Below are 14158 nucleotides of genomic sequence, written 5' to 3' on the forward strand. Positions count from 1 at the left end.
ATTTGCGGCTCCCCTACCAGCTCGCCTCCGCTCCAGAAACACGTTCTAGTAAGAAAACACAGTGGTAGTTGGTTAACGCATGTCAAAGTAACAGCTGTATGTTCCCCTTTAAGTCAACCATGTAAAGTCAATACAATCTTACGAGGAATCCTTGTTGGTCGATTCCTAGTCGTCCTCCAGCAGCTCTCCTCCGACAGAGTCCTGGTCTGGAACAAACAGCGGAAGTCTTGCTTCAACATGTGGTAAAACAGATGTAGTCATCTGGTATATATGGTACAAACGCCGGTAGTTTGTGGTAGCAGTATTCCACGAGAAGTTGCAGTGAGTGTGATGATCACTTCAGAGTCAAGCTCCATCTACCCCACGACAGACGTCCTTCACCAGGCAGGGCCTCCACCAGGCAGGGCCTTCAGCACGACGCCTCCATCAGCTCGGCTCCTCCATCAGCTCCTCCAACAGCTCCTTCAGCACGGCTCCTCCATCAACTTCTTCAGCACGGCTCCTCCATCAGCTCCTTCAGCCATGGATTCTTGGTCTGGTTACAAACACAGTTGGTCTCAGCAGTAAATCACCTGGGGACGCAACACACCCCACCTCCTGCATCTGAGGTTCACTTGTAAAATGGAAGACAAATTTAAACACTTAAATTAGACAACGTCTGCAGAATGTCACGTTCAACAATTCGTCCACTACGGTCGAAGCAGCACTCGTAACAATAATGGCTATTATTACTACAATAATTTAAAGTCATCAGATGATCAAAACCAGACCTAAACTACTGTGGATTTTATAGTTTCAGATGAGCTTGGTGATGGTTACCCTCTGGTCCGGTGCTGCAGGCCCCTGGTCTCCAGCCTCAGTCTCTGGTCCATCCTGGCACCACAAGCCTCCGGTCCCCAGTCTCTCAGCCTCACCTTTCAGCTACAGCAGGAGGTTTATATCAGCATTTACCCAACAATAAACTTAATTGACTCATCCGAAACCGAGTTACACAATTAATTTAACTATTATTTTATAACTCAAGGCTAGAAAAGACTTAAGACCAGACATGAGCATGCCGTTTTTGGGAATGAAGACAGAGCAGTCCATAAGTTTAAAGAAGTGGTTCAGCCCAAGCATTGAAACTGACCTGAGAAGACTCTACTCACACAGAGCACTGACCTGTTCTGGAGGACTTCTGACAGGAGGTGGAGGTCTGGCTCTGGGGGAGGAGGTGGAGGTCTGGCTCTGGGTGAGGAGGTGGAGGTCTGGCTCTGGGTGAGGAGGTGGAGGTCTGGCTCTGGGTGAGGAGGCAGACACCTTGGGAGAAACTACACGTTACCTTTTTAACCTTGTACAGTTCTATAGTATCTTCTACAGTAACATGTGGGAAGGACGGCCATTATTTTAGCTTTGATATTATCCAGTTGGTAACTCTGCACCAAAGTCGTTGTTTAGCATCATTCCATTTGGTAGGGTTTAACTTCTGTGGCAATTAATGACAGCAGATTTTTAGAACGTACAAAAGCTGAAGTAACAAAGAACACTAAGCAGTATCAATATTAAATCAAATATACTCAGCCATATTCAGGTGCTGGGTTCCGTTGAAGAAATGTCAAATTGTCTTCCACCTTGAAATGATTTTCAGCCTTCTCCGATGTTAAAAATGGGCCCCAAATAGAACGCTGTTTTGTACGCAGCGAGAGTCCGGTCACGTCATTGTGGTTAAAAGTACCGCGTAACCATCGGAAATTATCAACATATTGTACGACGTACGTGTGTCAGTATGTATTAAATATCAAAGTTAAGTTGTTTAAGATAAGGGGAAACAATTCCCGATGGAAACAACTGAAAAAATTGTTTCCGTTGGCAACGGCTCGAGGTTACGCAAATACAATCCAGAACGTTCTGCCAGATTCCCTCAGGGGACTCCCGTCCAACTAACTGCCAGGTGGTTTCTTATGGTCGTCAAGACTACAACGTTCTATGCTAACCATTGGGACTAAATCAAGTGACCGCACTCAGAACCTTCCACGGCGGGAAGCACAAACCGTCCGACCGGAATCCGAACATTCCGGCCGGAACCAACCAAAGAAAAAACAGAACCAGCGCCTCACCTTGAGCTGAGCGGAGGAAGATCCTGAAGTCCAGCGATGATCTTCATTAAAACACAGCCAACAGACTTACCTTGAGGAGATCTGTTTGTTGCTGTTGGTCATTACTACTATTCAGTGTACCTTTACATTATTATGCACCCAGTGTGTACAAGTTATCACTCAAAAACGTAAGAAGAACCAAAACTACCATGTACGTCCCACAACAACTTTAAAGCTAAAATCATTCAATACAAAACCGTGTCTACATTTTACAATTATCTAGATTATTCAGGGTACAAACCATACAGAGCAAATCTAAACGTTGAGCTCACAGAGAGCCGACCATAGCCCTGCAACGTCACCCTGACCGACTCATCACCAACAGCAAATCATGCCAGCCAGCTAACACATGTACAGGTCCAGTGAGAAGTTGGCATCTGACCGAAAGGACTGCACATAATAAAAAGAAGCCCAATTCCTGAACTATCCAACCATCCTCATGGTTTAAAGATTTACAGACCTGACATGCCATTGTGTTCTAATCACCTTCGTCTGCTTCCTCGTTACTTATAAAACTCTACATCTCCATCACTAGAGCGTTGCATCCTACTCATGGGGGTGTGGTCTGAGTGAGCAGAGATGCATGCTGGGATACAGTGCTGTCTGAAGTCTTCAGTTCTATAGACACGCCCCTCAGGAGAAACCAAGTGTTTGAGAATCTGTCGTGACATCAGTTACATGAGCAGGATTATCCTTCAAGATGGTGCCAGGATTCTCAGAGGAGAAAGGCCAAGAGGAAGATGTGAGGGTTCTTCCTCTCAGCCAGTGGAACACAACAACGGTCTTTATCAGAGTACCATGGAACACTTTGAAACATCCTCCTCTTTACACCTTGAAGCCTCAGTGAGGGTTTCCTTACCTCCTCAGCTGAAGAGCACAACTTCAGCTCGAAGAGCGCACTAGTTGGAGTTCCCAGATTGGTTCTGATTTAAGGGAACCAATCGTTCAGCTAGTCCTGTCCGAAACAAATACAGTTCAGCCTGAGTAGACGTGCAACTGAGAAAAAGACAAGATCCACAGGGCTCACCATCAATCCAGCCAGGTAGGAAGAGCCATCTCATTACAGGTCTGAAGGTCATCTTGAATATCCATTTAGGTCCCTTTCCAACGTCAGACTTTCCTTTTGGAATTCCTTTAGGTGTCCATCCTCCATTGATCCTGATTGGTTTAGTCCTAGTTTGAAGTCACTGATCTGAACACGCCGCTTGCATCCTTTTGCACTTGAGTTGGATACTCTCCTTCCTGCCCAGTGTGTTGGATATCGCTCCGCAGCGTCGCTCTGGGCTCTTCATGTCTACTGGAGGCCTTTAAGTAAACGTGTGGCCGTCCATCAGGTATGATTTATTTGACGATTCCAATATCCCAAGCCAATCACAGACCCCCGTATGAACATTATCACTGTCAAAGCAAGCCGGACACACACACAGAACCCAGGACATGCACGTGGAACCCCATGCCAGGTGTGAGTGGGAGACACACACACAGTAGAACCCTAGGGATGCACAAAAATCATCCATCTCATGTCAAACCCAAAACACACACACCACCGAGCCATAAAAGGCCAAACAATCATGCAGGGTAAAAACCTGATGCCAAATAACGTTCCATCATCCACCCCCAGCTCTCCTGCCAGGGCACCCAGAACAGAACAACCAATGTCTCCAGAGAAGGAAATGATGTACAACATTTTTCAGTGGCGTCCCACATTGGTGATGGATTATGCTTGGCATAATCCATCACAATCCACCACAAAGACATGCTTCTATGAAGTCATGTCTTTGTAGTCCAGTGGTTTCCTGAATGAGGAGCATTCACAGATGCAAGCAGTTTTGCTTTAGTCAGCCTGAGGACAGGAAGGAGGTAATCTGTTCAGAATACCACCCAGTGGAGGGGGTGGCTCTTGAGGAGCAGGATCCATCTGGGGATGGCCCCAAATAAGACCTTCTTGGTAATGAAACTGCTCCTGAGGAGTCAGGATGCCTGGCGGGGACTGTTGAACGTGTTCCATGGTTATGTATCAGACTGAAGTTGTGTTTTTGTCGTTGAGATGAGGAGTCCCCTCATCTCCCCCTGGTGTTTCTCCTTCTGAATCCCTGCCTCCATCTTAAAGAACATTCCAGTCCATGTAACTGACGTCACGACGGTTTCTCAAACACTTGGTTTCCCCTGAGGGGGCGCGTCTACAGACCTGTAGACTTCAGACAGCTCTGTATCCCAGTATGCACCTCTGCTCACTCAGATCACACCCTCATCAGTAAAGCAACGCTCATGTGATGAAGATGCAGAGCTCAGGAGAGTAGCTGGAAAGAAGACTGAAGACATCAGAACCCAAACCATTACTCCAGCTTACAAACAAATCATTAAAACCAATATAAACCAAACACCTAAGTAACTCATGAACCAATAAAACATCCTTACTACTCAAATCAACCTTCAGGTAACGGGTTAACTCACCAGGAAGCCAAAATACATCAATGTGCCCAATATTAATGATAAACTTATGACTTACAGTTTGCAGTTCATCTTGATGGTTAAGTTGGGATACTCACAGAACTGCAGTTAAATATCCATGCTAGACCTTTGAAGGAAGGAACAGTTTACTTATGGTCCCCAAACTTGGGCACTGTCCCACAGTTCAACAACTACCATCTCCATTAAATCAGATGAATGAATAACAATACAAATTCAGGGCTTTTGGGATCATCAAACTTTTAGATAATGATTAAGATAATTAACTAATCCCGCTTTTTAATATAAGTTATACTAATCATTTGACTGTCATTAGTCAAGAGTGATTTACCTCCTACTTTGACAAGTTTGAATGCATAGTCTCTAAAATGTTACTTTCAGGTAGAATCATTATTTCAATTTCAAATGAGTTAAACCACCACAATCCCAGATTTCCTTCACACATTATCAGTGAATTATATTCAACATACAAGTCACGTCAGTTGTGCTTTGCCACACAATTCTACTCACATCAGGTTCAGATGAGATGCTCCTCTTTACTTCAAAAAGTCTTTAATCTGTGAAACAGGAAGAGATGTCAAATAAGTCACAACAGACTTTTACCAAACAGTGGAGGACTCCAACGTACTGTCCGGCTCCCTCTTAAGTGAAACGCACCAGATGCAACCAATTAACTGATTAAGAAAACCACTTGGCAGGCGAGCTGCGGCAGGAGAGCTAATTAGAAAAACTCAATGCAGGTTTGGTGCCCTCTGGTCGCACTTGGTAACAGTGCGAGGCTATTTCAGCTCTGTGTTAGATCTTAAATGACCGCCCTCATTTTACAATACAACTTTATTTATCCCACTAGGGGCAATTAGTTTGAGCAGCTTGCATACAGACACAGTAACATACAAACAACTACACCTACACAACTACGGAGCGTTTAGTAGTCGAATTGCAGAGGGGATGAACGACTTGGACTGGCGGTTTGTTCTGCAAGCAGGTGAAGCGTAGCGACGCGCTGATGGCAACACGGAGGATTCACTTTTAAGAGCACGACCAGAAGAAGCCAACATACCTGCTGCTTTCTTAATGATTTGCCGATTGCAAAAATAATTCAAGTCCCTTTGTTTAACTCCGGTGATCTTAGAACAGATGTTGACAATGCTGTTCAGGCTGTTTGTCTTTTACTGTCAGGCTGTGAAACCAGCAGTTAAAGAAAAGCTCAGGAGACTCTCAATAAAAGATTGATAAAAACGACAGAGGATGACCGGACTTACAGAAAAGGAATTTAGTTTGCGGAGAAGGTGAATTCTCTGTTGCCCTCGCTTCACAATAGCCTCAGTGTTTACATCAAACTTAAGGTGATCATCGAAAATGGTACCCAGATATTTATAAGATGTAACTATTTCCACACTTTCCTTATGTATGATACTCTTTGGCTGTATTTCTGTCCCGTTAATTAAAGGGATGAGACTGATTTGACTGATTTAGATTCATACTTCTAAACGAAAAAAGTCTTCATTCAATTCACCTTACTGCGTGTGCGTGTTAGATGTCAAGTTGGTGAAAAGGAAGTCACCTGTGATCTTGCGTCCCTGTGTGTGTAGTGAGCGGATGTGGACAGCAGAGGGAGATGTTACCACACAAGAACTTCTGCTCTCTGAGCGCTCTGCGAGATACCGTCTCCATTGCAACCGTAACTTGGCAGCATCCTGAACGGCCCTTTGAGGAGAGAGAAGGAAGCTTTCATCAAAGAGACTGGTTGAACTGGAGTCATCGCCTACCACACACACATATAGATTCACACACAATATAGATACAAACCATATATATACGCACACACATAGGTACACACCAAAGATTAAACACACACACACACACACACACACACACACACACACACACACACACACACACACACACACACACACACACACACACACACACACACACACACACACACACACACCTCTAATCATTTTCTCCTCTCCTTCCTCCGTCTCTCTTCCACGTCTATCGCATTTGTATTGCCTCTACTCAAGAGAATAGATTTGGATGGGGATTTCTAGGTTTCATAAACAGAGGGAAAATGAAAATGCTGGGCGCCAAATTCATCTGTATGCTTTATTGTGCATGCAAACTTTTTCATAATGCTTTATCTAAATAAACGAAATACGCGGTTTATCATAGCTTTAAATAGCAACCTGACTGCTGTGCTGCTTGTCCCCAAACATCTGAAGTTCCATTCAAGTTATTGCAGAGTAAAAATTAAAGTGAATTCCCTAAATTATAGAATAAGGCAGGTTGGACGTACCTTATTAGGGGTCCGAGCAGCGAAGCTGCCTGGCCCCTATTGTTTCTGTAACGGGTTTTTTTCAGACGCATATAAAACCCCTCTAATCCTAAGTGAGCTTCGTAGTACCATTTAACTCTGATCGTGAGTTGCGTCTCTGTCGAATGGCTGGGTATTTTCAGCGAGGTTCGTAGTAGCCTATACCCCGCCGGTCTGTTGTCTGGCCAGGCTCCTGCAGCACCGTCCGTCCACACCTGCAGACTATCTCCTAAGTAGGAGGGAGAGAAACACATGCATACACACAGCAGGGGCGGGGTCAAAGACCCGACTGGGTCCCGGTGTGCGTGCGTGCGTGTGCGTGTGTGCGTGTGTGTGTGCGCGTGCGTGTGCGTGTGCGCGTGCGCGTGTGCGTGTGCGTGTGCGTGTGTGTGTGTGTGTGTGTGTGTGTGTGTATGTACGTGTGTACGTGCCCCCTAGTGGTTCCACATGCAATAACAGAGCCTGGATTTGATAAACGGCCTCTTGGCTTTTTTTTTTAGTCATTCATCAAAGAGGAACCTGTAAGTTCAACAAACCACCAATAAGAACCAATGCAGAAGGGTAAAAAAAATAATGGAAAGAAAACAAGGTATTATTTGCATCAAGCCTGTATTTCATGCTTAGGATCCTGAGGATCGCATTGCATCAACAAGTTCAATAAAAAATACGGGGAAAAGGCTACCTCCCCTTTCTCTGCTTTGCCCGCCCGGAGAATTGGTCCCGACCGCCCATGAGAAAATGAGCAACGACCGTGTGAGCTCAGCCCACATAGTTCTTTCCTGGAGAGACATCATGTCTTGCAAACGAGCGAAGCATGGCAGTTGCTCAGTGTTTGGATGTAGTACAAATGAACACAACAGTTTATTTTTACTTCCTTCATCCGAGCCTCTGAAGAAGCAGTGGGTTGATTTCATTTTCTCTGGAAATGCGAAAGTCTGCGCCAAACATTTCACCGACGACTGCTTCCTCAACTTGGTCCGATACAAAGCTGGACTTGCTGAACGTCTGGAAATGGAGTCCGGAGCAGTACCAACTCTCCTCGGCTCAGCTACAAACCTCGAACAAGTAAGTGAACTACCGCTATATCATTGTGTTGCTTTACTGTATATGGTTACCTTGTTACCCTAGCATTAGCTCTACAGCTACCGGCCCAGTTACTGTCTCTAATGTAAAGTTAGATGGCATCAGGTATGTGTTTTATGTACACACACTGTAATGCGAGTGTTGTAAACTTCTTTGTTATTTGGATAAACGTTCTGACTGAGCGTGCACCTAGGGCTGGGCGATAACTCGATTACGACGATAAGCATTAGACATAGCATTAGCTCTACAGCTAACAGCCCAGCTACTGTGTCACTGTCTAATGTAAAGGTAGATTGCATCAGGTATGTGTGTGAATACACACACTGTAATGCGAGTGTTGTACACTTCTTTCTTCGTTGCAATATTGAGGAACCTTATGTCGGAGAGTGACCTAGAAAAATGTATTCACGCTTTAATTTCAAGCAGGATAGACTACTACGGTAATGCCCTTTTAACTGGGATTCCCCAAAAAACTATATATAGCAACTATAAAATGCTGCTAACTAGGTCTAAAAGAAGTGAGCACATTACCCCCTATCCTAAGGTCCTTACACTGGCTTCCAGTTAGGCCTATTTATAGAATTGTTTTTAAAGCACTAAATGGCATTGGACCATACTACATACATGACATGTTCACACAGCACAACCAAGCCAGATCACTGAGGTCTCAAAACAAAAATCTTTTGGTTCAAACTACGGCCAAAACAAAATGTGGTGAGTCAGCCTTTAGTGTTTATGCAGCTAAACTTTGGACCAAACTGCCAGAAGAAATTAAAAAATAATCAAGAATTTACGGCACAACTTGTATTTTTAAATCCAAACTAAAGGCTAAGCTATTCAGTGATGCATACTATTATGTTTTCCTTCTCTTTTTTATTTTTATTCTAATCGATCTATACTTATTCATACTACTTATATCTGAAGGTCTTTTTATTCTTTTTTTTATCTTTTTCTCCCTTTTATTATTTTTTATTATGTGTCATTTCATAGAAGTACTTTCATTATATTGTTTGCATGTACTTCGTCACTATAAATGATACTGTTGTTTTTTGTATTCTGTAAAGCACATTGAACTGCTTGATGTAAGAAATGCGCTATACAAATAGAATTGCCTTGCTTACGTGACCACAGTAGTTCTTGCGTTTTACTGATGAGGAGATAATTATGGCCCGTTAACTCCTCCTAAATACATATGGTGCTATCCAGGCAACCCGTAAACCGTGGTTTCACAACCCTCTACCAGATCGATGACCTCCGCTACAGCTCGTAACTTACGGTCTGAAAAGTGTCCCTGGAACGCAGCATAATGTTATACATCGATCTGGTACGAGTTCACAGGTAGTGAGTTGCGGGTTTGACTGCCATTCCAGGGCCCACTCATATTTTCCCCTTCGCACCTGATTCAAATCAATGGGTTATTAGCAGATTTCTGCAGAGCTTGATGTAATTGTAGTGAGATGATGTGATGAACTTTTAAGATAATACGCAAACAAATAAATGATGTGACATAATTTTATCATTTCATAGATCTCATTTTAAGTTAGGCTAATGGTATTCACTAAACATGCTTATCTTATGTCTTCTTCCAACTTGCACCTTGAATATATACAAAGTAATACATTGACTACTAATTTGACCTTGTTGTCTCTACACAGATCAGCACATCAAGTGCTTACATTCAGCTGCTTCTCACAAGGGATGTTGCCTGCCATACAGACCACCTGGAAACACATACTGTAGGCACACAGCTATCCTTAAAGACTTTGCCGTCCCACTTTACAAACTCAGGTTTGTACTTTCCACCATAAGTACATTTACTTTTGATGTAGTAGATTCTAGGCAGCAAAGACCAGGCTGATTCTAGATCCTACCTAAAAAGCCTGGTCATCTTAGGAAAAGCATCATGACCAGCGCCCTGTTAAACACAAGTCAAACTTGGGAGTTGTATTTCAAAGATGGAATCAGCCAAGAGCCCAGAAGGGTTTCAGGACAGATATCACATGAGCTGTTAATCATTCTCAATCAATCATCAATCATCAATGAATTAAAAATGTATAAATGTTAGCTGATCAGCTTACAGGGAAGGACACGTTGTCGCTTGTTATTGTCAAAATAGAATAATTGCGCTTGTCTCTCATGTCATGTTGTGCTCAGATCATTTTGCGCTGGTGTTCGTTCAGTGTCCTCCACCTGGCCTCCGCTTGAGCTTTGAGTCTAGGGGGGAGGATGCTGGAGGAGACATCTCTCTCCAAAACTCTGAATCTTTGTCTGCAGTACACATTTTAAACCCTCTCTCAATGTTACATAAACATACCTTTAAAGAGTTTCAAATGTACCATTACACTTTCTTCTTTTATGCAAACAGTGTATGAACACTATTACTTTCTGTCATTGTTTTTCTCCCTCTGCAGAAGACTGCGATGACTTTGGAGACCGTAGCACGCAGCGCGGCGCCACCTCGGCGAGTCTGGGTGTGGACGGCCCTGGCTCCTCCGACATGTCCAGTCACAGCGGGGAGCTGAAGATCCTGAGCGTCTACGGTAAAGGGGAGGGCCCACTGGCGGTGGACGGCCATGACACCCTCTTCACCGCGTCAGAAGTGGAGGCCCTGAACTCGCTGTCTGCGGGCCACAGCGCGACCAAGAGCCTGGAGCGCGGCGAGCGGCTGGTCTGCCACGAGGAGCTGAGTGTGCAGGTTGGAAGTCATCTTCTTATTCAGCATCCAAATTAGAGGCTTCCTCTGTTACAACTCCAGCACACACCCCTAGAAAGCACACCCATTTATGATTCAGTAAACGCTGCAAAATATGCCCGTCTTATGCCCACCTTTTTCCTTGCATGGTCCGCGCGTTTACACTGACCGTGGTCATTTACCGGCTTGATTTCGCACCCCAATTTACCCTCTCAGACCCTACACATATTGGCGCCTTTCATTTAGATGTAAATGTGATCAGACAGCTTTGAGGTTCCAGGGAAGGGACTTTGGTAGAGGTGTTACTGCTGCATTGTCTATGCAACAGAGACAACGCAGTGATTTCAACATGAGTAGTTATAACTGGAGGGATACTGATATCTGCAAGCTGCTGACCGTCATGGGATGGAAGGTGATGCAGTCGCATTTAACGAAGACGGGGAAAGAGTGCGATCTACGAGAAAATACCAGAAGAACTTTCCTTACGCTGCTTGGTCAGCAAAGTGGTCAGCCAAATAAAGAATATGTTGTTGATTTTGCGCTTGTAAATAGTGAATCGCGTTTTAGTCTACACTCAGATGTCAACTTATTCTTGCATGCTAGAATGAGTGAATCTAAAGAAAAAAGACATTCGGAGTATGCAATTTATCGATAAGACGTGTACTGTCTCCGTGCATAGCCCCGCCATCTCCAGTGAACCAAGAAAGTTGGCTCCGTGACGAAGGTGGATTTTACCCCCTCTGTTGTACACAGGGATGACAATGAATTTGCAGGGCGTGCAAAGCGGCGAACGAACCGGCTTGGCAGAGTAAAAATGCATAATGTGTCCTTTGTGGGGATTGACAACTATTCTGTGCAAATGAAATAATGTCTTGTGTGTGTGTTTCCTTCTCTATGTGGAAAGCAGCAGACCCCAGACACCATTTCAATCAAGGTTGAAGAGGATATTGGTGGAGGCATGCCCGCTGTAGGTTAGTAATACACATTGCATCCATGCAAGCAAACAACCATGATCAACTGAGAATGTACTCGATTCTAACTGCGCTGAAAAGCCTGGTCCTCTTTGGAAAAGCATCATGACCAGCATCATGATAAACATGAGTCAAACTTGGGAGTTGTATTTCAAAGATGGAATCAGTCAAGAGCCCAGAAGGGCTTGTCTTGTGTGTATTTTGTGTGTTTCCTTCTTTATGTGGAAAGCAGCAGACACCAGAAACCATTTCAATCAAGATTGAAGAGGATATTGGTGGAGGCATGCCCGCCGTAGGTTAGTAATACACATTGCATCCATGCAAGAAAACAACCTTTAAACTGAGAATGTACGCAATTCTGCCTTCTCAGCAGGAGCCTTCAACCCTTGACCATCCAAAGGGCAACAAGGAAAATGCATTATCAACAAATAGAAGTTAGAAAGAATGTCCAAATATAATTCTTCCAATACACAAGTGTGTACAAAGTACATACAGTGTTTCCCACAGACCAAGGACCAATGTGTGGTGCGCGGGGGGGGAGGGGGGGGGGGGGGGGGGGTGGCAGCGCGCACGGTGGCACAGGCGCAGCACGGCGACGCGGCCGTCGGTGAGTGTTCATGTAACTCCGCGTTTACATGCGGACACATCTGATTCGCATAGATGTGGAAGAACAGCTCAATCGGAATAGAAAAGTATCATATATATATACGCCTCAATCGGTTCGGAATACAATTCTATGCGGAATAGAATAGGTGGTGTAGTCCGCTATAAATACTTCCGATTAGTTTGGGGTTGAACTTGGAGCAGCTGCAGTAGTTCGCAATTGGTCCACTCCGTCTGTACTTTAATGCACACCGAACATTACCGCTGTCAAGAAAATTGAATTTATTGCCTGATTCACGTCTTTGATATTATCACTCCGTAGTAGTTAAAGTAGTCCGGTAACTTATCAACCCCAGCGTGTCCGGTTGCTAAGCGACGGGTAACATCGGTGGGTTCATGTGTTAGCGTATCGTGGCTCTCGCTACGTGTGTGTGTGTGTGAATGACAGGGAGAACGAGTGCTATGCAGAGATGAATGGACGGAACGATTTTTCGATTTCCAAAGCGCAAAAAAAAAAAAATATATATATATTTTTTTTAATACAATAAAAAAAAAAAATAATAATAAAAAAAAAAGACAATCAATTCGTGGCGCTAAATGTTGATTCTGTGGCGCCGCGCCACACAATGGTCTATGTATGGGAAACACTGACATACTGTATACCTTTTTGTGAAAATGATTAATTAAAAACATTACTTTCTCTCTTTCTCTGTTTTCCTCTCTGGAAGAAGACGTCAATGACATCAGAGACTGCAGCACGCAGCGCGGCGCCACCTCGGAGAGTCTGCGTGTGGACGCCCCTGGCTCCTCCCACATGTCAAGTCACAGCGGGGAGCTGCGCATCCTGAGCATTTACGGACAAGGGGAGGGCCCACTGGCGGTGGACGTCCATAACACCCTTTTTGCCGCGTCAGAACCGGAGGCCTTGAGCTCGCTGTCCGCTGACCACAGCGTGGCCAAGAGCCTGAACTGCAGCGTGAGGCTCGTCCGCCTTGAGGAGCTGACTGGGCATCAGGGCGGCCGCAAGGGCCGGCCCGGTGTCTTGTGTGGAAAGGTTATTCCCAACAAGGCCAATATGATGAGGACCCATAACGACGAGAAGCCCTACAAGTGTGACCAATGCACAAAGCGCTTCAGTGATAGCTACGCCCTGAAGATCCACATGAGAACTCACTCTGGGGAGAAGCCCTACAGGTGTGACCAATGCATGAAGTGCTTCAGTCTGAAAGGCCACCTGAATAGACACATGAGGACTCACTCTGGGGAGAAGCCCTACAGGTGTGACCAATGCAAGATGCGCTTCAGACAGAAAGGCCACCTGAAATTCCACATGATGATTCACTCCGGCGAGAAGCCCTACAAGTGTGATCAATGCATGATGCGCTTCAGTCAGAATTACATCCTGAAGAACCACATGAGGACTCACTCCGGGGAGAAGCCCTACAAGTGTGACCAATGCACGAAGTGCTTCAGTGAGAAAGGCACCCTGAATAAACACATGAGGAGTCACTCCGGGGAGAAGCCCTACAGGTGTGACCAATGCAGTAAGCGCTGCAGTCGGAGAGATGTCCTAAATATCCACATGAGGACTCACTCCGGCGAGAAGCCCTACAAGTGTGACCAATGCCCGATGTGCTTCAGTCACAAAAGCAACCTGAAGATCCACAAGAGGACTCACTCCGGTTAGAAGCCCTGCCTGTTAGTGCATTGCAACGCCAGCTACAGCGACCCAAGCAATTTCAGTGTGCACATGCTCAAGCACACGGGCAATGGGGTGCTTTCACACAGGGTAACGGGGCGCTTTGATTGAGACCTCTGTCCGGTATGTGTCGAAATTACTGCTTTTAGTTTTTCTTTTCATCAGGATTAAACACTTTCCTGCTTTTGA

General features: G+C 44.9%; 1 protein-coding gene across 1 annotated transcript; it reads left to right on the forward strand.

Annotated features, from left to right (window-relative positions):
- Window positions 1-11045: 11045 nt before the first annotated feature.
- On the forward strand, window positions 11046-14158 carry LOC115541734 (zinc finger protein 239-like). The gene is made up of 2 exons (XM_030353582.1): window positions 11046-11190; window positions 12999-14158. Exons 1-2 carry the CDS (start codon window positions 11046-11048, stop codon window positions 13955-13957), a joined length of 1104 nt encoding a protein of 367 aa, XP_030209442.1. The 3' UTR covers window positions 13958-14158.

This window comes from Gadus morhua, chromosome 4 (assembly GCF_902167405.1).
Source record: "Gadus morhua chromosome 4, gadMor3.0, whole genome shotgun sequence".
NCBI classification, from domain to species: Eukaryota; Metazoa; Chordata; class Actinopteri; order Gadiformes; family Gadidae; genus Gadus; species Gadus morhua.